The sequence below is a fragment of the Stegostoma tigrinum genome, chromosome 1, assembly GCF_030684315.1.
Source record: "Stegostoma tigrinum isolate sSteTig4 chromosome 1, sSteTig4.hap1, whole genome shotgun sequence".
NCBI classification, from domain to species: Eukaryota; Metazoa; Chordata; class Chondrichthyes; order Orectolobiformes; family Stegostomatidae; genus Stegostoma; species Stegostoma tigrinum.
Genome location: NC_081354.1, coordinates 191,756,572 through 191,781,397, shown reverse-complemented (window position 1 = coordinate 191,781,397; position 24,826 = coordinate 191,756,572). Strand labels below are relative to the sequence as shown.

General features: G+C 47.9%; 1 protein-coding gene across 1 annotated transcript in view; it reads right to left on the bottom strand.

The window, feature by feature from the left end:
* The window catches only part of LOC132209536 (disintegrin and metalloproteinase domain-containing protein 12-like), a 197,082-nt gene extending 172,600 nt beyond the window's left edge, over nt 1–24,482 (bottom strand). The window contains exon 1 of the mRNA XM_059645219.1: nt 24,266–24,482. Coding sequence (XP_059501202.1) covers nt 24,266–24,482 — 217 coding nt within the window. The remainder of the gene's footprint in view (nt 1–24,265) is intronic.
* Nucleotides 24,483–24,826: the final 344 nt, after the last annotated feature.

Here is a 24,826-nt window from a genome sequence, read left to right as displayed (position 1 = left end):
AAATACCTGGGACACCTGATTAGCCACAGGAAGAAGAGAATAAGCCCTGAGAGGATCGCAGGAATTGTCGGCTTACCCTTGCCTAACAACTGGAGGGAAATAAGGAAGTTCCTGGGACTTGTTGGATATTGTCGGCTCTGGATAAATGAATATGCTTGGCTGGTCAAGTTCCTCTATGACAAACTAACTAGCAAAGAGACGGAGTTAGCCTGGAGTACTGAGGACCAGCAAAAATTTGGCCGCTTAAAGGACAGCTTGGCGTGCGCTCCAGTACTGGCTCTGCCCTCAGTTAACAAGCCTTTTTACTTATTTGTGAATGTTGATGATGGAGTGGCCTTGGGGGTGTTGACTCAAACATGAGGAGGGCAGAAACAACCGGTGGCCTTACTCTCAAAAGTACTAGATCCGGTGTCCCGAGGCTGGCCCGTATGTGTCCAGGTGATAACAGCCACGGCTATCTTGGTTGAGGGAAGTCGGAAGCTCACCTTCGGTGGAAACCTAGTAGTATGTACTCCCCACACAGTCAGGACAATCCTGACCCAGAAATCCAATAGGTGGCTGACAGATTCGAGAATATTAAAATACGAAACGATCTTGATGGAAAAGGACGACTTGACCATAGTCACAGATAAAAACGCGAACCCCTCACAATTTTTATACCCGCCTCCGGCAGATGAAGAGTTGGGAGACTGGGAACATAACTGTTGCGACATCATTGACTTACAAACTAAGAGCCGAAACAATCTGGATGAGGAACCCCTCACAGGAGGGTGCAGATGGTTCATAGACAGATCATCGTACTGCATGGAAGGAAAGAGTTACAGCGGATACGCGATAATCGATGGGATTGCGGGAACCGCAGTACAATCGGGGCGCCTACCCGGGAACTGGTTGGCACGGTCCTGTGAATTGTACGCCCTGATGAGAGCATTGGAGTTGTTGGACAACAGGGAAGGCACGATCTACACTGATTCAAAGTATGCATTTGGAGTAGTGCATACATTTGGCAAAATCTGGAAAGAGCGGGGGATGATAATGACAAGGGGGAGGGAGCTGGCCCGTGAACAATTGATTAAAAAGGCCTTGGACGCGCTCAAGAAACCTGAAAGAATAGCGGTAGTACATGTTCCAGGACATCAAAAGGGAAATTCACTGGAGGCCAGAGGGAACCGAATGGCCGACGAGAATGCCCAAAAGGCTGCCCAATCCGCGACGGTGCGAATGATGTCCCTGATCCCGTTGGGGGAAGGGATAAAGAAGGTACCGCTATTCTCAGACTCCGATACAGAGCGGATGAAAAAGGAGCTGGAAGCCAGACAAACAGCGGACGGGAAGTGGTGGCTTCCGGATGGTAGACAAATACTAAACAAGGAGGTAACCAGGCGAGTGCTGCACGAATTGCACTCCCAGTCCCATTGGGGAACCCAGGCGTTACGTGACACCCTTTTACGAACTTTCGCATGTTCTGGCATATATACCTTGGCGAAACAAGCGGTGTCGGGATGTATAGTCTGCCAGAAAGTGAATAAAAAGGTGATGAGGGCACCGCCAAAAGGGGGACAGCCATTGACAGTACGACCATTTCAACGAATACAGATGGACTTCACTGAACTCCCTAGAGCCCAGAGGTGGGGGTATATACTGGTGATAGGAGACCACCATACCTGATGGGTGGAGGCCTTCCCTGTCACTAGTGCGACCGCCCAGGTGGTGGCTAAGATCCTCTTAGAACAGATAATCCCTAGGTACGGAATAGTAGAATCCATTGATTCAGATAGGGGAACACACTTTGCGGCAAAGGTGCATAAATTGATTTGTGGTACATTGGAGATTACCTGGAAGTTGCACACCCCCTGGCACCCACAAAGTTCGGGAATCGTAGAGCGAATGAACGCCACCTTAAAGGCACAAATAAGGAAGCTGGTAGAGGAAACAAAACTCCCCTGGACTAAGTGTTTACCGCTAGCTCTGCTCAGAATACGCACTGCTCCCCGGAAGGATATAGGGGTATTGCAGTATGAAATGTTGTTTGGACTCCCCTATCTAGAAGGGGAGGAAGGGGTCCCCACCTTTGAAAGTAATGATGCGTTTCTAAGGAACTATTTACTGGCAGTCTCTCGTTCACTTCCAGAGCTTAAAACCAAAGGCTTGCTGGCACAGAGCCCTCCTCTGGATTTCCCCATCCACCTGATAAAGGCAGGAGATTGAGTCCTTGTCAAGTCGTGGAAAGAGGAGAAGTTACGGCCGCAGTGGTCTGGTCCATATCCAGTGTTGCTGACAACGAAATCAGCGATTCGAACAAAAGAAAAAGGGTGGACGCACGCGGCGCGGGTAAAGGGGCCAGTGGACCCATCAACCGAGGGAGAGTGGGAAGTCCGAGCGGGGGACAATCCGTTGACATTATGGATTAAGCGAAAAGGACGATGAAGGACAGTAACCAGTTCAAAATTGTATATCACAGTCTGTTTACTATATTGTACCTTGCGGTTTGCAGAAGCGGGTTTAATTATTTTACTACACTCTGGGGGATCAGCTTGAGTGAGCAGAAGATAACACTAAGGAGCGATTAAGAACCAGCTAAAACCGGATCCGGGAAACACTTGGGGCTAAGTAAGTGAAAAGGTGAGGAGTATGTGGCCACAGGCAGCTATGGCACATGCGTAGCAGAGAATAGTAAAAGCCAGAGCTGAACTACAGATGGGGACGCCCACTTAGGGAGGCCCGAGGGAATACAAACATTGGCGCCTGAATACATAATGAATGGGATGTATAAAAGAAGACTGCAAACTCTGTATCAGGGTCTCTCCGGTTCTCTGGGGGCACCCGATTCTGCAGACTCGCAATAAAAGAACTTGTTTCCACGACTTTGTCTCCAGTAGTTCTGTGATTGTGAGCACGGGTGTTTTGATAAATCTCACACTGATCCTCAGGGCTGTTGTTTGCTCTTGCCAATTTGTAAGCATCATTTTTGCATGTAAAGATAAAGTTGCCATGGACGCTGAGGAATATAGGCCTGCTTTAGAGTGAGAGAGAGAGAGAGAGAGAGACGGACAATTCCTTTAACCTGAGGATCACCATGTCCAAGGTGAGAGGAGAGGTTGAGAAGTAGAATCCTTAAACAGTGGGAAGGCTCCTGAACTGTTGTAAAACCAGCAGCTCTCATTAAAAACCGAAAGAACTGTGGATGCTGTAAATCAGGTACAAAAACGGAAGTTGCTGGAAAAGCTCAGCACCTATGAAGAAAAATATCAGAGTTAACGTTTGACCCTTTCCCAGAAGCAGATAGGGAGGGTCGTTGGAACTGAAGTGTTACCTCTGATTTTTCCTTCACAGATGCTGCCAGACCTGCTGAGCTTTTCCAGCAAATTCTGTGTTCGTTCCAGCGGCCCTCATTGCCTTCCGGACTTGGTGACAGCGCTGCTGAAATCAGGCGACAGGGTGCCTACTATCTCCTCACAATATCGACACAACTACCTCCATCCCAGGCATCATTCCCTCGCATCGGTCATGTGCCTTTAGGAGATGTGATAACATTCACAACCATTAAACCTGTTGGAAACGGAGAAACAGAAACGATGAGCAAGACTAGGCCATTCAGCCTTTCAAGACTGCCCAGCAATTCAATCTGATCGTGGCTGACATTCCAACTCAGTTGCCTGTTCCCACTTTCTCCACATTCCTTTTGATTGCTTTAGCCGTAAGAATTATATCGAACTCCTGTTCGAAAACATTTTGATCCCAACAGTTTCCTGCGGCAGAGAATTCCACAGGCTCATCAGTGTCTGGGTTCAAATATTTCTTTTCATTTGTTCCTGAACGAAAGACAGAATCCATCAAAACAATTTACCGTCGTAAACGCTGAGAGGTAGATAATGAAGACTCCGCACAATCGCTGCTGTCACCAGTTGAAGCAGATCCTGGTGAGGGACAAACGGCCATTGTGTTCCCGGCCACGTGCGAGCGCGAGCGTGAAACCGCCATCAGCCACCAGCCCCGCGCGAGCGTGAAACCGCCATCACAATCCGGCCGCGTGCGCTGGAGCCTCTGATGAAGGGTCTAGGCCCGAAACGTCAGCTTTTGTGCTCCTGAGATGCTGCTTGGCCTGCTGTGTTCATCCAGCTCCACACTTTGTTATCTTGGATTCTCCAGCGTCTGCAGTTCCCATTATCACTGCGCTGGAGTCTGCCGTTTGCCACAACAACTAGAAGCTGCCTGTTAACGGGTGAGCGAGCGGTGAAGCCCTTTGCTGCAGCCGATTTTAGAGGGTGAAGCAGTTTTCTTCATCGAGGACTTCAACGTGAAATCCCTCCTCACCATCCACTGATTTTTTATTCAAGACGATCCCAGTTCTGTTTTTTACAGGGCGGTTACCACGTGGAATGATTCAATGTGGCCGGCCCGTTTCAAAACAAAATCGAGAAAATCACTCTTAGTGTCGAAATATCTCTAAAATGGTTTCTGAAATGAAGCATTCATCAAAGCGCGGGAAGGAGTGAGAAGATGTGAATTTGACTCGCCCCTGTTTAATGCGGTTTGGAGCGGTGGTGGTGGCGGACACAAGTGGCCGATGGAGGGGCTGGATCTTGGTTCAATCCTCCACAACACTTTCAAACTGATGGGGACTGGTGGTTTCGTTCGATAAAACAGTTTTTCCACGATTTGGAATAACATTGCACTTTTGAAGTAAGTAAGTTGTGTGACACTCAGTATTTTATCCAAACTCTGTTGCTTGTGGAGTTACAAACTTTAGTCCAGTTTTGACGGAGACCAACATTCATGAAAGTGGCACTCAATTTCCCCACGATTAGAACATGAAGGTCATTCAATTAAAATAGACAAAAAAAAACCTATTTTTTAACATCAGTTGTCACCATGCGTAAAGGATGTAGTGATTAAGTCAACACAAGAAACAGGAGCGGGAGTAGGCTGTTGGGATTTTTTAAAGCCGACTCGGGCCTTTAAGTCAGACGGCAATTTAACTTACACATCAAATGCACGTACAACCCCGTCCCTCCATCCACTATTCCCAATTCCTCCGCCTCCGCCGCATCTGCTCCCACGACAAGACATTCCACTCCCGCACATCCCAGATGCCCAAGTTCTTTAAGGACCGCAACTTTCCCCCCACGGTGATCGAGAACGCCCTTGACCGCGTCTCCCGCATTTCCCGCCACACATCCCTCACACCCCGCCCCCGCCACAACCGCCCAAAGAGGATCCCCCACGTTCTCACACACCACCCTACCAACCTCCGGATACAAAGCATCATCCTCCGACACTTCCGCCATCTACAATCCGACACCACCACCCAAGACATTTTTCCATCCCCTCCCCTGTCTGCTTTCCGGAGAGACCACTCTCTCCGTGACTCCCTTGTTCGCTCCACACTGCCCTCCAACACCACCACACCCAGCACCTTCCCCTGCAACCGCAGGAAATGCTACACTTGCCCCCACACCTCCTCCCTCACCCCTATCCCAGGCCCCAAGATGACATTCCACATAAAGCAGAGGTTCACCTGCACATCTGCCAATGTGGTATACTGCATCCACTGTACCCGGTGTGGCTTCCTCTACATTGGGGAAACCAAGCGGAGGCTTGGAGACCGCTTTGCAGAACACCTCCGCTCAGTTCGCAACAAAAAACTGCACCTCCCAGTCGCGAACCATTTCCACTCCCCCTCCCATTCTCTAGATGACATGTCCATCATGGGCCTCCTGCAGTGCCACAATGATGCCACCCGAAGGTTGCAGGAACAGCAACTCATATTCCGCCTGGGAACCCTGCAGCCTAATGGTATCAATGTGGACTTCATCAGTTTCAAAATCTCCCCTTCCCCTACTGCATCCCTAAACCAGCCCAGTTCGTCCCCTCCCCCCACTTTACCACACAACCAGCCCAGCTCTTCCCCCCCACCCACTGCATCCCAATACCAGTCCAACCTGTCTCTGCCTCCCTAACCGGTTCTTCCTCTCACCCATCCCTTCCTCCCACCCCAAGCCACACCCCCATCTATCTACTAACCTCATCCCACCTCCTTGACCTGTCCGTCTTCCCTGGACTGACCTATCCCCTCCCTACCTCCCCACCTATACTCTCTCCACCTATCTTCTTATTTTATTATCCTGTATCCCTCCTGTCGGTTTCAGTCCAAAAATCTGTTGACCTTATCCTTGGAAAAACTCATCAAGTGAGTGACTACAGGCGCCCAAAGCAGAGAATTTTCCCGAGGAGGAATAAAGTTGCGCAACTTGTCCAGCTAAGGTTCTCACGAGTTCCCTGATTTCTGTCTGGAAGATGTTGCAACTCCAGTTAATTTGGGGTCATTGGCATTCTGAGCTGTCGTAGGCAGGGTAGGCATCCTGAGAAGTGTTCATCCAACTGTACACTTTGTCAACACAGTGTAGGGCTGGATGAACACAGCAGGCCAAGCAGCATTGAAAAGCTGACGTTTTGGGCCTAGGAATGGTCTAGGCCTGAAACGTCAGCTTTTGTGCTCCTGAGATGCTACTTGGCCTGCTGTGTTCATCCAGCTCCACACTTTGTTACCTCAGATTCTCCAGCATCTGCAGTTCCCACTATCTCTGAAACAATTTTAACCCCACTGCGAAGCCTCTTCTAAGGATGCCTACCCAGAAGAAGTTACCCTCCTCCCTCTGGAAGACCTCAGTGGATCCATCTTCTATCCACCTCCCCCTGTCTCCCTATTTATTTCAGAACCCCTCCCCCATTTCTTAATAAGGGTCTAGGCCCGAAACATCACCTTTCCCTTATTCAAGGAAAAGCTGCTGTGTGTCCTAGTTAAGTATGTACCTGTCAGGCAGGGAGGAAGCTGTAGAGTGCGGGAGCCGTGGTTTACGAAGGAGGTGGAATCTCTCGTCAAGAGGAAGAAGAAGGCTTATGTTAGGATGAGATGTGAAGGCTCAGTTAGGGCGCTTGAGGGTTACAAGGTAGCCAGGAAAGACCTAAAGAGAGAGCTCAGAAGAGCCAGGAGGAGACATGAGACGGTGTTGGTGGATAGGATCAGGGTAAACCCTAAAGCTTTCTTTAGGTATGTAAGGAATAAAAGAATGATGAGAGTAAGATTAGGCCCAATCAAGGATAGTAGTGGGAAGTTGTGTGTGGAGTCAGAGGAGACAGGGGAAGCACTAAATGAATATTTTTTGACAGTATTCACTCTAGAAAACGACAATGTTGTCAGGGAAAATACTGAGATACAGGCTACTAGACTAGGTGGGATTGAGGTTCACAAGGAGGAGGTATTAGAAACCCTACAGAGGGTGAAAATAGATAAGTCCTCTGGGCCGGATGGGATTTATCCTCGGATCCTCTGGGAAGCCAGGAAGGAGATTGCCCAGCCTTTGGCATTGATCTTTAACTCGTCATTGTCTACTGGAATAGTGCCAGATGACTGGAGGATAGCAAATGTGGTTCCCCTGTTCAAGAAGGGGAGTAGAGACAACCCTGTTAATTATAGACCAGTGAACCTTACCTTAGTTGTTGGTGAAGTGTTGGAAAAGGTTATAAGAGATAAGATATATAATCAGCTAGAAAAGAATAATTTGATTAGGGATAGTCAGCACGGTTTTGTGAAGGGTAGGAGGTCGTGGATCACAAACCTTATTGAGTTCGTTGAGAAGGTGACCAAATAGATAGATGAGAGTAAACTGGTTGATGTGGTGTATATGGATTTCAGCAAGGCGTTCAATAAGGTTCCCCACAATAGGCTATTGTACAAAATGCGGAGGAATGGAATTGTGGGAGATATAGCAGTTTGGATCGGAAATTGGCTTGCTGAAAGAAGACAGAGGGTGGTGGTTGATGGGAAATGTTCATCCTGGAGACCAGTTACTAGTGGTGTACCGCAAGGGTCGGTGTTGGGTCCACTGTGTTGTTCATCATTTTTATAAATGACTTGGATGAGGGCGTAGAAGGATGGGTTGGTAAATTTGCAGACGACACTAAGGTCGGTGGAGTTGTGGATAGTGACGAAGGATGTTGTAGGTTACAGAGAGACATAGATAAGCTGCAGAGCTGGGCTGAGAGGTGGCAAATGGAGTTTAATGCAGACAAGTGTGAGGTGATGCACTTTGGTAGGAGTAACCGGAAGGCAAAGTACAGGGCTAATGGTAAGATTCTTGGTAGTGTAGATGAGCAGAGAGATCTCGGTGTCCATGTACACAGATCTTTGAAAGTTGCCACCCAGGTTGACAGGGCTGTTAAGAAGGCATACAGTGTTTTAGCTTTTATTAATAGAGGGATCGAGTTCCGGAACCAAGAGGTTATGGTGAAGCTGTACAAAACTCTGGTGCGGCTGCACTTGGAGTATTGCGTTCAGTTCTGGTCACCGCATTGTAAGAAGATGTGGAAGCTTTGGAAAGGGTGCAGAGGAGATTTACTAGGATGTTGACTGGTATGGAGGGAAGGTCTTACGAGGAAAGGCTGAGGGACTTGAGGCTGTTTTCATTAGAGAGAAGACAGTTGAGAGGTGACTTAATTGAGACATATAAAATAATCAGAGGGTTAGATAGTGTGGATAGGGAGAGGCTTTTTCCTCGGATGGTGATGGCGAGCACGAGGGGGCACAGCTTTAAATTGAGGTTTGAAAGGTATAGGACAGATGTCAGAGGCAGTTTCTTTACTCAGAGCGTAGTAAGGGTATGGAACGCTTTGCCTGCAACGGTAGTAGATTCGCCAACTTTAAGTACATTTAAGTCGTCATTGGACAATCATACGGATGTACATGGAATAGTGTAGGTTAGATGGGCTGCAGATTGGTATGGCAGGTCGGCACAACATGGAGGGCCGAAGGGCCTGTACTGTGCTGTAATGCTGTATGTTCTTTCCTGCTCTTCTGATGCTGCTTGGCCTGCTGTGTTCATTCAGCTATACGCCTTGTTATTTCCGGCTCTAATCAACCTGTTATGTGTGTGTTTTCTGAATCACTGAGGACATTCTTCAGCACAGGATTTACTGAAAACTCCCATGTGATTCTGTGGTTGGGCACTAATATTACTATAGAGGTGACACTTGAATCAGTGCTGGACATTGTCCATTTGATCCAATCTGGAAAAGTGGAGCTTTGTGGAATGCTGGAGAAAGCTAAACATGTTGCAGAACAGAGATAATGGGAGCTGCAGATGCCGGAGAATCTTAGAACATAGAACATAGAACATAGAACAGTACAGCACAGAACAGGCCCTTCAGCCCACAATGTTGTGCCGACCATTGATCCTCATGTATGCACCCTCAAATTTCTGTGACCATATGCATGTCCAGCAGTCTCTTAAATGACCCCAATGACCTTGCTTCCACAACTGCTGCTGGCAACGCATTCCATGCTCTCACAACTCTCTGCGTAAAGAACCCGCCTCTGACATCCCCTCTATACTTTCCTCCAACCAGCTTAAAACTATGACCCCTCGTGCTAGCCATTTCTGCCCTGGGAAATAGTCTCTGGCTATCAACTCTATCTATGCCTCTCATTATCTTGTATACCTCAATTAGGTCCCCTCTCCTCCTCCTTTTCTCCAATGAAAAGAGACCGAGCTCAGTCAACCTCTCTTCATAAGATAAGCCCTCCAGTCCAGGCAGCATCCTGGTAAACCTCCTCTGAACCCTCTCCAAAGCATCCACATCTTTCCTATAATAGGGCGCCCAGAACTGGACGCAGTATTCCAAGTGCGGTCTAACCAAAGTTTTATAGAGCTGCAACAAGATCTCACGACTCTTAAACTCAATCCCCCTGTTAATGAAAGCCAAAACACCATATGCTTTCTTAACAACCCTGTCCACTTGGGTGGCCATTTTAAGGGATCTATGTATCTGCACACCAAGATCCCTCTGTTCCTCCACGCTGCCAAGAATCCTATCCTTAATCCTGTACTCAGCTTTCAAATTCGACCTTCCAAAATGCATCACCTCGCATTTATCCAGGTTGAACTCCATCTGCCACCTCTCAGCCCATCTCTGCATCCTGTCAATGTCCCGCTGCAGCCTACAACAGCCCTCTACACTGTCAACGACACCTCCGACCTTTGTGTCGTCTGCAAACTTGCTGACCCATCCTTCAATTCCCTCGTCCAAGTCATTAATAAAAATTACAAACAGTAGAGGCCCAAGGACAGAGCCCTGTGGAACCCCACTCACCACTGACTTCCAGGCAGAATATTTTCCTTCTACTACCACTCGCTGTCTTCTGTTGGCCAGCCAATTCTGTATCCAAAGATACAGATAACAAAGTGTGGAGCTGGATGAATACACAGGCCAAGCAGCGTTGTAGGAGCGCAAAAGCTGATGTTTTGGGCCGAGACCCTTCTTCAGAAAAGGGGGATGCGGAGAGGGTTCTGAAATAAATAGGGAGAGGCGGGAGATGGATCAAAGATGAATAGGTGAGAAGATGGGTGGAGAGGAGAGTATAGGTGGGGAGGTAGGGAGGGGATAGGTCAGTCCAGGGAGGACAGACAGGTCAAGGGGGTGGGATGAGGTTAGTAGGTAGGAAATGAAGGTGCGTCTTGAGGTGGGAAGAGGGGATAGGTGAGAAGAAGAACACATTAAGGTGGCGGAGATGAGCTGCACTAGTTTTGGGATGCAGTGGAGGGAGGGGAGATTTTGGGCTGCAGGGTTCCAAAGTGAAATATAAGTTGCTGTTCCAGCAACCTTTGGGTGTCATCATGGTGGCACTGCAGGAAGCCCAGGATGGGCATGTCGTCTAAGGAATGGGAGGGGGAGTTGAAATGGTTCGCGACTGGGAGGTGCAGTTGTTTATTGTGAACCGAGAGTAGGTGTTCTGCAAAGCGATCCCAAAGACTCCGCTTGGTTTCCCCAATGTAGAGGAAGCCACAGTTGGTCCAGTGGATGCAGTGTACCACATTGGCAGATGTGCAGGTGAACATCTGCTAGATGTGGAAAGTCACCTTTGGGCCTGGGGTGAGGATGAAGGAGCAGGTGTGGGGGCAAGTGTAGGTTGCAGGGCAAAGTGCTGGGTGTGGTGGGGTTGGAGGGGAGTGTGGAGCGAACAAGGAAGCCACGGAGAGAGTGTTCTCTCCAGAAAGCAGACAAGGGTGTGGGTTGGAAAAATGTTTTTGGTGGTGGGGTCGGATTGTAGATGGCAGAAGTGTCGAAGGATGATGCATTGTATCCGGAGGTTGGTGGGGTGGTATGTGAAGACGTGGGGGATTCTCTTTTGGCAGTGATTGCGGGGACGGGGTGTGTGGGATGAGTTGTGGGAAATGCAGGAGACACAGTCGAGGGCGTACTTGACTGCTGCGGGGGGAAGGTTGCGATTCTTGAAGAACGAGGACATCTGGGTTGAATGGGAGTGGAATGCCTCATCCTGGGAGCAGATGCAGCGGCGGTGAAGATATTGGGAATAGGGGATGGAATTTTTGCAGGAAGGTGGGTGGGAGGAGGTTTATTCTAGGTAACTGTGGGAGTCGGTGGGCTTGAAATGGACATCGGTTTCTAGGTGGTTGCCTGAGATGGAGACAGAGAGGCCCAGGAAGGTAAGGGAGATGTTAGAGATAGACTAGGTGAACTTGAGGTTGGGGTGGAAGGCGTTGGTGAAGTGGATGAACTGTTTGAGCTCCTCTTGGGAGCATGAGGCAGCGCTGGTACAGTCATCAATGTAACAGAGGAAGAGGTCGGGTTTAGGGCCAGTGTCGGTGCAGGAGAGGGACTATTCCACGTAACCTACAAAGAGACAGGCATAGTGTGGGCCCATGCGGGTACCCATGGCCCCCCACTTTCTCTGTATGAAGTGGAGGAATTGAAAGAGAAGTTGTTGAGGGTGAGGACGAGTTTGGCTAGGTGGATGAGGGTGTCAGTGGAGGGGGACTGGGCAGGTCTGCGGGACAGGAAGAAGCGGAGGGCCTTTAGGCCATCTGCATGGGGAATGCAGGTGTAAAGGGACTGGACGTCCATGGTGAAAATGAGGTGTTGGGGCCGGGGAATTGGAGGTTCTGGAGGAGCTGGAGGGCATGGGTGGTGTCACAGGCATAGGCAGGGAGTTCCTGGACCAAGGGGGAGAAAATGGAGTCCAGATAGGTGGAGATGCGTTTGGTTGGGCAACAGCAGGCGGAGATAATAGGTCGACCAGGACAGGCGGGTTTGTGGATTTTGGGAAGGAGATAGAAGCGGACGGTGTGGGGTTGGGGAACAATGAGGTTGGAATCTGTGGGTGGGAGGTCACCTGAGGTCATGAGGTTGTGGATGGTTTGGGAGATGATGGTTTGGTGCTCAGGGGTGTGGTCAACATCAAGGGAGCAGTAGGAGGCGGTGTCGGAGCGGTGGCGTCTGGCTGCCGCAACGTAGAGGTCAGTGCGCCATACTACAGCTGCGTCTCCCATGTCTGCGGGCCACCACACCCGACACTGTCCCCTGCAACCACAGAAAGTGCTACACTTGCCCCCACACCTCCTCCCTCACCCACATCCCAGGCCCCAAGATGACTTTCCATATCAAGCAGATGTTCACCTGCACATCTGGCAATGTGATATACTACATCCGCTATACCCATTGTGGCTTCCTCTACATTGGGGAAACCAAGTGGAGGCTTGGGGACCGCTTTGCAGAACACCTCCAATCAGTTCGCAATAGACAACTGCACCTCCCAGTCGCGAACCATTTCAACTCCCCCTCCCATGCCTTAGATGACACGTCCATCCTTGGCCTCCTGCAGTGCCATAATGATGCCACCCGAAGGTTGCAGGAACAGCAACTCATATTCCGCCTGGGAACCCTGCAGCCTAATGGTATTAATGTGGATTTCACAATCTTCAAAATCTTCCCCCCCACGCACCACACACCCCGCCACTGCATCCCAAAACCAGCCCAGCTCATCCCCGCCTCCCTAACCTGTTCTTCTTCTCACCTGTCCCCTCCTCCCACCTCACGCCGCACCTTCATTTCCTTCCTACTAACCTCATCCCACCCCCTTGACCTGTCCGTCCTCCCCGGACTGACCTATCCCCTCCCTACCTCCCCACATGTACTCTCCTCTCCACCTATCTTCTCCTCTATCCATCTTCGATCCGCTTCCCTGTCTCTCCCTATTTATTTCAGAAACCTCTCCCCAACCCTCTTTCTGATGAAGGGTCTAGGCCCGAAACGTTAGCTTTTGTGCTCCTAAGATGCTGCTTGGCCTGCTGTGTTCATCCAGCTCCACACTTTGTTACCTATGTTGCAGAACATTGTATTTTTAATGCTTGTTTTACCTGTTCTTTCCTAAATTGAAAACACCGTTGTGAAGTGATGCCCACAAATGGGCAACAAGATGGCAGCGTTTAGCACTTCTGCCTGGCAGCACCGTGGACCTCGGTTCAATTCCAGCCTTGGGTAAGTGTCTATGTAGAGTTTGCATGCTCATACCACGTCTGCACTGGTAGCTGCCAGGTGCTCCGGTTTAGAACAAAGAACAAAGTTATGCAGGTTAGGTAGACTGGCCATGCTAAATTGCCGGTAGTGTGCAGGATGTGTCAGCTACGTGGATTAGTCATTGTTAAATTTGTGGTTATGGGAATAAGATAGGGGGCTGGGTCTGGATAGGGTGTTCTTCTGAGGGTTTGTGCAGATCAAGGAGCTGAATGGCCTCTTTCCACACTGTCGGGATTCTGTGATACTCCATCATATTTTGTTCGGTATTGGCATTTGTTCAGTTGTTTCTGAAGGCTATAGTTCTCTTCAGAAAGTGAAACATCAAATCAAAACTAAGGCACTCACTGACAGAATTGCTGAGTGGGTGCTGGGTGTTGTAGGAACCTTGGTGAATGGTAAAACTTGAATTTGATTAAAAAGCTGGAATTTAAAATAGGAGCCAAAAAGGGAACACATTTCTTGTGATAACATGGTGTAGAGGTGGATGATCACAGCAGGCCAAGCAGCATCAGAGGAGCAGGAAAGCTGATGTTTCGGGTCTAGACCCTTCTTCAGAAAAATGCCTAGACCCAAAACGTCAGCTTTCCTGCCCTTCTGATGCTGCTTGGCCTGCTGTGTACATCCAGCTCTACACCTTGTTATAGAACATTGAACATTGCAGCACAGTACAGGCCCTTTGGACTTCGATGCTGTGCCGACCTGTCATACCGATCTCAAGCCCATCTAACCTACACTATTCCGTGTACGTCCGTATGCTTATCCAATGACGACTTATATGTGCCTAAAGTTGTCGAATCTAGTACCGTTGCAGGCAAAGCGTTCCATTCCCTTACTACTCTCTGAGTAAAGAAACTACCTCTGATGTCTGTCCTATATCTTTCACCCCTCAATTTAAAGCTATGCCCCCTCGTGCTCGCCGTCACCATCCGAGGAAAAAGGCTTTCCCTATCCACCCTATCTAACCCTCTGATTATTTTATGTGTTTCAATTAAGTCTCAGATTCTCCGGCATCTGCAGTTCATACGATCTCTGACGCATTTCTTGTGTAGTGATTTATTGTGATTCGGAATGCACTACCTGAAAGGACAAGGAAGCAAACTCAATTAAAGAGAAAATTAGTGTTCCTATGTAACTGACGTTTCGGGCCTAGACCCTTCATCAGAGATGGGGATGGGGTGAGAGTTCTGGAATAAATAGGGAGATGGGAGAGGCTGACCGAAGATGGAGAGAAAAGAAGATAGGTGGAGAGGAGAGTATAGGTGGGGAGGTAGGGAGGGGATAGGTCAGTCCAGGGAAGATGGACAGGTCGAGGCGGTGGGATGAGGTTAGTAGGTAGGAAATGGAGGTGCAGCTTGAGGTGGGAGGAGGGGATGGATGAGAGGAAGAACAGGTTAGGGAGGCAGAGACAGGTTGGACTGGTTTGGGGATGCAGTGGGGGGAGGGGAAGAGCTGGGCTGCTTGTGTGGTGCAGTGGGGGGAGGGGACGAACTGGGCTAGTTTTGGGATGTGGTGGGGGAAGGGGAGATTTTGAAGCTGGTGAAGTCCACATTGATACCATTGGGCTGCAGGGTTCCCAAGCGGAATATGAGTTGCTGTCCCTGCAACCTTCGGTGGCATCATTGTGGCACTGCAGGGGGCCCATGATGGACACGTCATCTAAAGAATGGGAGGGGGAGTTGAAATGGTTTGTGACTGGGAGGTGTGTTGTTTATTGCAAACCGAGCGGAGGTGTTCTGCAAAGCAGTCCCCAAGCCTCCGCTTGGTTTCCCCAATGTAGAGGAAGACACACAGGGTACAATAGATACAGTATACCTTGACCTGTCTGTCTTCCCTGGACTGACCTATCCCCTCCCTACCTCCCCACCTATACTCTCCTCTCCACGTATCTTCTCTCCATCTTCGGTCCCCCTCCCCTTCTCTCCCTATTTATTCCAGAACCCTCACCTCATCACCGTCTCTGATGAAGGGTCTAGGCCCGAAACGTCAGCTTTTGTGCTCCTGAGATGCTGCTGGGCCTGCTGTGTTCATCCAGCTCCACACTTTATTATCTTGGATTCTCCAGCATCTGCAGTTCCCATTATTACTGTTCCTATGTATCTGTTGTTGCTCATCTAGGAGACTGTACACACTGCCGTCACCGAGTGAAGGCAAGGGAGGGAGTAGAAAATGTGGAGATCAGTATTATATCATCAGGCAGTATGTCAGTTATTAGCTTTTTAATTCAGCACATTCTACCATTTTGGGTAAAATTACATGGTGGAATTCTCTTGGGCCATCATGGGATGTTTTCATAATCTCTTGTGGTATTTTTAGTCGGGTTGAAGTTTAGGGATGGATCTGAATTTCCAAACCAGTATGAAACATTTTACCATGAATAATGTCAGCAATTGAGTTAGCCTGTGTAATCAGAGAAAATGTCACTTTGAGGAGACAAGTTTCTTATTGGAACTTCAGTGTTGACAAAATGAATTTGAATAATTTATAAGTACGTACTGTGAAAGCTAACATGGTAAAGAATACATTTATACAGATTGATGAGCTACTTTCCCCCAGGGCGATATTGACTGCCACGAGGGGTCATAGTTTTAAGGTGTTAGGAAGAAGGTATAGAGGAGACGTCAGCGGGAGGTTCTTCACCCAGAGAGTCGTGAGCGCATGGAATAGTTTACCAGTGGTAGTCATGGAAGCGGAGTCATTAGTGACACTTAAGCGACTGCTGGACATGCACACGGAGAGCAGTGAATTGAGGGGAATGTAGGTTCGGTTATTTTATTTTTGGATTCGGATTATTCCGTGACACAACATTGTGGGCCGAAGGGCCTGTACTGTGCTGTACTTTTCTATGTTCTATGTTCTATGATACGAAGGTGGGTCACGTTGTAGACAGTGCGGATGGCTGCTCTAGGTTACAAAAGGACATTGATAGAATGCTGAGCTGGGCTGAGAAGTGGCAGGTGGAGTTTAACCCTGAAAAGTGTGAGGTGATTCGTTTTGGAAGGGCAAATTTGAAAGCAGAATACAGGGTTAACGGAAAGATTCTTGGCAGTGTGGAAGAGCAGAGGGATCTTGGGGCTCATGTTCACAGTCCCCTCAGACCTGCCACCCAGGTGGATAAATTAATTAAAAAGGCGTATGGTGTGTTAGCTTTCATTAATAGAGGGATTGACTTCAAGATCCATGATGTTATGCTCCAGCTATACAAAAGCCTGGTTCGGCCACATCTGGAGTATTGTGTCCAGTTCTGGTCACTTCATTACAGGAAAGATGTGAAAGCGTTAGAAAAGGTGCAGAGGAGATTTACCAGGATTTTGCCTGGAATGAAGGGAAGGTCTTACGAGGGAAGGTTGAGAGAACTAGGGCTTTTTTCTTTAGAACGACGACAGATGAGAGTTGACTTGAACGAGGTGTACAGAATGATCAGAGGTATAGATAGAGTGGACAGCCAGAGATATTTTCCTCAGGTGGAGGTAGCTTTTACGAGGGAACATAGTTTTAGATTGAAAGGAGGTAGATATCGGGGAGACATCAGAGGTAGGTTCTTTACTCGGAGAGTAGTAGGGGCGTAGAATGTATTGCTGGAGAGGCTAGTGGAGTTGGCCTCGTTAGGGGCATTTAAGCGGTTATTAGATATGCATATAGATGATAGTATAAGATAGGAGTGGAGGTTAGATAGACCTTAGGTTTAGGGCAAAAGTTCGGCACAAAGTCGTGGGCCGAAGGACCTGTATTGTGCTGTACTGTTATATGTTTTATATTAACATCTCTAACTACTTCCTCAAAGAATTCTAGCAGATTTGTCAGGCATGACCTTCCCTTGATGAAACCGATGTTGACTTTGCCCTATTTTTGGTGTATACCTGCACCTCCTCCATGTTACCCACTAGATCATGCACACTGCTGACTTGGATGTCTTATAACCATTTCAGCACTGTCCAAGAGTTTCCAATTTGACGCTAGATTTGAGCCCCAAATGGACTGCACCAGTTTGGGAAGACTCACTACCATCACCTGGAGGGTATGAATGTTGACGTGTACAGATCTTGCCAAGTGAGCATTTGTACTCGGAGGAGGACGTTTAACCCCTCAAGTCTGTTCCACCATTCGATAGCTGATTGTTGGCCAAACTCCACCTATCTTCGTTGTCCCATATCCCTGAACGCTTCTCAATAACAGACTTCCACCAATTTCCAATTTTAAACAAACACTTGATCTAATATTAATTGTCATTTGCAGAAGAGAGTTCCATACATCCGTTGCCCTTGGTGTATGGTAGGTGTGCTGTTCAGTGTGCAGAGTCTCAATTTTTGTTGGTTTCGATTAATGCACTGGGTTTGGCTGTTCCTGGTTTTAGATGCTTTATGAAATATAGAAAGGGAGGCAAGAGAGGAGAGGGAGTGGTGTTTTTGATTGGCGATGTCATGTGTGGCCCAACAGGACATTGGTGACACCACTTTTGGAATACTGCATATAATACTGCATACTGTGTCGTCACCTTTCCATCGGAAGGATGTTGTTAAACTTGAGAGGATACAGAAAAGATTTACAAGGATGTTGCTGGGAGTACAGGGTTGGAGTTACAGGGAGGGGCTAAATAGCTAGGGTGTTTTTCTCTGAAATGTCAGAGATTGAGGGGTGAACTCAGAGGTTCATATATTCAAGAAGTGCATGGGTAGGGTGAATAGCCAAGGACTTTTTACTAAGATGGAGGAGTCCAAAACTGGAGGACTTAAGGTATGAGGGGTCAGATTTAAAAAGGACCAAAAGTACTGTGGATGCTGTAAATCATGAACAAAAGCAGAAGTTGCTGGAAAGGCTCAGCAGGTCTGGCAGTATCTGAAGAAAAAAATCAGAGTCAACATTTTGGGTCTGAGGTTCTGAGGAAAGGTCACCAGACCTAAAACACTACTTCTGATTTGGGTCTGAGGTTCTGAGGAAAGGTCACCAGACCTAAAACACTACTTCTGATTTTTCTCTTCACAGACACTACAAGATTTAAAGAGGACCTGAGAGGGTTACCTCTTCACATCGAGAGTGGTGCATGTATAGAACGAACTGCCAGAGGAAGAGGTGGAAGTGGGTACAATTACAGTATTTAAAATGGGTATATGAACAGAAAGGGTTTAGAGGGATATGGGCCAAATGCTGGTAAGTGGGCTGCCTGGGCAACACAAATAAGTTGGACCGAAAGGTCTGGTTCCGTGCTGTATGTCTCAATGTGAGTGGTACTCAGAAATCAAAAAAGGACGGGATTGTACTATCGGCACCCCAATAGTCAAAGGAAAATTGAGGGACAAATATGTAGAGAGATTGCAGATAGCTGTAATAGGTTGTAATAGCTGGACATTCTAACTTTCCAAACATAGACTGGAACTGCCCTATTCTTAAAGGCTTGGATGGTGAGGAATTTGTTAAATGTCATACAGACTATTTTCTTTGTCAATGTGTAGATTTACCTACTATAGAAATAAGGCTGGGCAAGTGACTGAATGATTAGTGGGGAAATACTTTGAGACTAGTGATCATAATTCTGTTAGTTTTAAAGTAGTTATGGAAAAACACAGGCCTTGTTCAAATGTAAAGTTCTTAATTGGAAAACTTTGATAGTATGAGACAGGAACTTTCAAGAGTTGATTAGAGTACACTGTTCGCAGGTACGGGGATAACGGGCAAGTGGGAGGGTTTCTCAAGTGAGATACCATGAGTTCAGAGGCGTTAGCATTGGTCATAGAATCCCTACAGTGTGGAAACAGGCCCTTCGGCCCAACAAGTCCACAGCGACCCTCAGAGCATCCCACCCAGATCCATCCTCCCATAACCCACATAATTTGCACATCCCTGAACACTATGGGCAATTTAGCATGGCCAATCCACCTAGCCTGCACGTCTTTGAACTGTGGGAGGAAACCGAAACACCTAGAGGAAACCCATGCAGACGCAGGGAGAATATGCAAACTCTACACAGACAGTTGCCCGAGGATGGAATGGAACCCAAAGTGCCTAGTGAAGGTGAACAGGGCCCTGATGGCTCCCTGGCAATTTGGGAGATGAGTGTGTCAAGGCTGCACCCCAGTCCAGCTAACTTTGATTTCTCTGCGTGGATTTCCTGCACCTCTTACATAAGCAGGTGACGGGTTTGGCTTTGTGTGGGCCACGGCTGGAGGTAGTTCTTCCTGCATATTGATGACTCCTTGTCCATCATGTTCACAGATCCAGTTGACCTGCAGAGGATGCACAAGTGCCAGGAGGTCTACTTGGTGGCATCCTCCACAGAAATCAACTGGAGCAAGTGTTTGGGACTTCCAATTGGTCCATGGCATATGGACCCCCTGCCAGAGGAGCTCCAGTGCTGTACCACTCCCCTTCTCTACCTGAGAGGCCATTTTTGCCCTGCTGAGGAATTCTGGCCAGCAAATTGACAAGAGTTGAAGACCATGGTGACTGCTCACCCAGCACGCTGGACAGGGCTGCTCCAAGTGTTGCCATACAGAGTGCAAGTGCTGGTCATAAACCAGCTGGTGGCTGCCATGTTGTGGTACCGGCTGGTCACGTTGGTCCGTCCCCCGGCTTTGTCACCAATATCCATAAAAAACTTGTCAGATCTTTCTGGGACAAGAGACAACACTGGGTCATTGCTGCTGTTCTGAGTTTACCGCTTGAGGAGGGTGGTCAGGCGCTGGTTCTCTTCACACCCAGGTAACTACTTTCTGCCTTCAGACCCCGCAGCGATACCTTTTTGTAGATCCTCCTTCAAGGTGGTGTGCCCTGATGACATTTTTTCCATCGGGCGCGCAGCCTCCGTTTTTGAGGCATGGTCCCAGCCTTGGGTCACCTATCAGGAATTGATGGTCTTTTATCTGGACTTGACCAAAGCCTGGGACACAGTAGGCTCGTGCCAGAGCTCTCCCTCTAAATGAGTGCTGGTTCTCATTAGGGAGCCACTGGTCAGCAACAGGTTACTCCCGAGGCGTGGTTTGTTCTGGCTGATGGAGGAGAGATCTTGGGATGCAAGGCTGGCCAGAGTCAGGATCGCCCTGGATGGCAAAGGAGCAGGCTGGCGTGGATAACGCCAGCACAATTGGCCACGAGGGGGTTGGTAACCTCCAGTTCGCAACCTGACCCTTCCAAAGTCTGATGGACAAGGCCCTCGGCCCCACCATCTTGCGTGCACTCAGTGGCTCAAGCATGAGGTGGGCTTTAGATGAACTGACCCATGCCTGTCCGGAATTCAACATTGGCCCTGTGCTGCGGACTCTCCCCGATGATGTGGTGTGCCCCACAATCTGAGCTGTCTCAGCCGTACCGGTGCCGTTTTGAACAGCATTGAGGTGTTGTGTGCAGGTTGATGCTGCACACTGTCCACTGTTGCATCTTCACTCGCCATTGGGACTCACCTGGGTGTGACGTTTTGCCCTCCAGTGGCAGAGATCCCCAGTGAGGGCCATCTGCGAAGGCAGCCTCCCCTCTCATATTGGGCTTTGGTTGGGCGGGGGGGAAGTAGAATGCTGCACATGGTGGCCTGTGCAACTGCCGACTGAGCAAGTTTACTGGATAGTAGACCATGTGCACATTCTATGGCCTGGAAGAGTCGGTCTTCCGCTTATGCCCCACACTTCTGATTGACAGGCAATAGGTGCGGAGAAGGGCAGACAAGGCTACAAACCTTCACATGGCTTTGCCACGGGCCTGGCCATTAACGCGCCCAGGCAGCGACCGAGGAGGGCCTCTCGTTCCTGACTTACAGCCCTCTTTCGCGGTTATGACTGAGCATGGTCGTGGTCTTTTGTGACCAGTGGGCACCACGGGGGCTGAAGGAGATCATAAACCTGAACAATAACATTTTGATTTTGTGAACCTATTCTTTCCCTAGTATAATTTTCCATTTTTGCCTTTTGAGTTGCTTTTGTTTACAGGTTGGTGCCCCAAGAACAGGGCTGTTTTATTTTCCCATTGTTTCAATTTTTGACCCCCTGGAAGAGCCAAGGGAGTTGTTATTTTATTAAGGAATATGTATTCTACATTTTGATCCCTTGTTGTCCCCACCCCAAGAGTGGTTGTAGGAGGCAGGATTGAGAAAAACCATTTATGGTTTATTTATTTGTTGATTTTCTTTTGTTCAGAATCACAAGTTTCACCTTGGTTCAAAAGTTGGGGAAACTTTCACTTTGTACGTAGAACATAGAACATGACAGCACAGTACAGGCCCTTCAGCCCTCGATGTTGTGCCGACCTGTCATACCGATCTCAAGCCCATCTATTCCATGTACGTCCATATGCTTATCCAATGACGACTTAAATGTACCTAAAGTTGGTGAATCTACTACCGTTGCAGGCAAAGCGTTCCATTCCCTTACTACTCTCTGAGTAAAGAAACTACCTCTGATATCTGTCCTGTATCTTTCACACCTCAATTTAAAGCTATGCCCCCTCGTGCTCGCCGTCACCATCCTTGGAAAAAGGCTCTCCCTATCCGCCCTATCTAACCCTCTGATTATTTTATATGTCTCAATTAAGTCACCTCTCAACCTTCTTCTCTCTAATGAAAACAGCCTCAAGTCCCTCAGCCTTTCCTCTTAAGACCTGCCCTCCATACCAGGCAACATCCTAGTAAATCTCCTCTGCACCCTTTCGAAAGCTTCCACGTCCTTCTTATAATGCGGTGACCAGAACTGTACACAATACCCCAGGTGTGGCCGCACCAGAGTTTTGTACAGCTTCACCATAACCTCTTGGTTCCGGAACTCGATCCCTCTATTAATAAAAGCTAAAACACTGTATGCCTTCTTAACAGCCCTGTCAACCTGGGTGGCAACTTTCAAGGATCTGTGTACATGGACACCGAGATCGCTCTGCTCATCTGCACTGCTAAGAATCTTATCATTAGCCCAGTACTTTGCCTTCCGGTTACTCCCACCAAAGTGCATGACCTCACACTTGTCCGCATTAAACTCCATTTGCCACCTCTCAGCCCAGCTCTGCAGCTTATCTATGTTATCTATGTGTTTTAAAAGGGTAGGGTGAGCTTGCTATGGGCTTAACCTGGTGCTGTGCTCATCCCAGGAGTGGAGTTGGTGTGGGGGCAGTTTTGGGAGTACCGGCGATGGGGTCTTGAACCTTTTGTTTAATAATGGTGGGTTGTTTTTCAGACTGAGGCCTATGACCAACAGTGTTCCATAGGGATCGGTGCTGCATCACTTTTGTTTGCCATTTAGATAAATGATTTTAATGAGAATTTAGCAGGCACAGTTAGTAAGTTTGCAGATGACACCAAAATTGGTGGTATAACCGACAATGAAGGAAGTTACCTAGGTTTACAAAGGGATCTTGATCAACTGGGTCAGTGTGCTGAGGATTGGCAGATGGAGTTTAATTTGGATAAATGCGAAGTATTGCATTTTGGTGAAATAAACAAGGGCAGGTCTAATGCAATTAGTGGTTGGGCCCTGAATAGTGTTATTGAACAGAGAGACATAGGGGTTCTTTGAAAGTTGCAACACAGAGTGGTTAAGAAGGTATTTAGCACATTTGTCTTCAGTGCTTAGACCATTGACTATAGGAGTTGAAAAATCATGTGGTTGAATATGACATCGGTGTGCTTGCTTTTGGAATACTATACACAGTTCTGGTCATCCTACAGATGGAAGGATATTATTAAATTGGAGAGGGTTCAGAAAATATTTAGTTGGTTGTTTGCGAGTTTTCAGAAGATTTGTAGCTCAGTTTGAGGTTCTGGATGTAAGTTTGCTCGCTGAGCAAGAAGGTTCGTTTTCAGACGTTTTGTCACCATTCTGGGTAACATCATCAGTGAGTTTCTGGTGAAGCGCTGGTGTTATGTCCCGCTTTCTATATAACACCATAACTCCATCGCTTCACCGGAGGCCCACTGATGATGTTACCTAGAATGGTGACGAAACGTCTGAAAACGAACCTTCTAGCTCAGCGAGCAAACTTACATCCAGTTGGTTTCTAGGACTTGAAGGCTTGAGTTAATAGGATAGGCTGAATAGGCTGGGGCTCGGTCAGGAGATGCAACAGCGGGGTGGTATCATCACTAGACTGTTAACCCTGAGACCCAGATAATTTTCTGGGGACCCGGACTCATGTCCTGCCACGGCAGATGGTGGCATTTGCATTCAATAAAAAAAAATCTGGAATGAAGATCCTAATGATGACCTTGAATCCATTGTCAATTTCAGAAAAACCCATCTGGCTTACTAATTCCCTTGAGGTAAGGCAACTGCCATCCTTACCTGGTGTGACCTACATGTGACTCTGGACCCACAGTAATGTGATTTGACTCTGAACTGCCCTCTGGGCAATTAGGGATGGGCAATGAATGCTGCCTGGCCAGTGACACCTTCACCCCATAAATGAATGAAGAAAACAAAAAATTTTCACTGGACTGAAGCGTAGGAATTTACGCAGTGACCTTTATAGAGGTTTATAAAATCATGAGGACATTGATAAGGTGAATAGCAAAGGTCTTTTCCCAAGCACAGGGCAGCTCAAACCTGTGGCGCATATTTTTAAGATGAGAGGAGAAAGATTTAAAAGGGAACCGAGGGGCAACTTTCTTTTCACAGAGGGCAGTTCATGTGTGGAATGAACTGCCTGAGGGAGTAGTAGATTCAGCTATGACTGTTAGAACAGTAGAACGTTTAAAAGACACTTAGGTAGGTACATGAGAAGGAAAGTTTTAGAGTGAATTGGGACAACTAATGCAAATAAGACTAGATTAGTTTGGCAAAACTTGGTCAGCCTGGACAAGTTGGACTGAAGGGTTGATTTCTGTGCTGTTTGCCTCCCAGACTTTATAATTCATGATGAACAGTTTTCCCAGGATTTGTGGAAAAGTGACAACATTGAGAGGATTATCAAGACTGATCATCCTCACCTGAAGCAGTTCCTTGTTCACCTGAAGTAGCTCCTTTACTCTTGGTTTCCCAACCAGCTCCTGGTGAATGACTGGTGGGACTGTTACTGGGAACAGTGAACAATCTTCCATTTCCACGGTTCCCATCGTCAATGGCAGATTCTTCACTCTGTACTGCTGAAAGATTTAAAACCTGGCACCAGATCAGAATTGCCAAACGCACCTTGCACTCGGACATTGTAAATGGTCACAATCCTCTGCTCTCTTGCTTCAGAGTTCTGCCCTTTTGTTAACGCATAGTTTTCTGCCTGCCCTCCTCATCAGTTTCTCTTTTCTTTTTGAATTTCTCTGTGCTTGTGCTCTCAATCTTTCTGTGTCTCAGCTTGTTTCTGAATGTATCATTCTGTGATTCATGCCAGAAATAACTTTGTAACAGACCAGCGTTAACCAGGAAGTAAGAGGAAACCCTGAAAAAGAGATAGGATTGAACAAGTTGGCAGCAGGATCAAGTAACCTGATGGACAGTGCATTCTGCTGGGACTCTTAAACTCCAGACGGAGTGCTGCATGACCTAATGGGTCA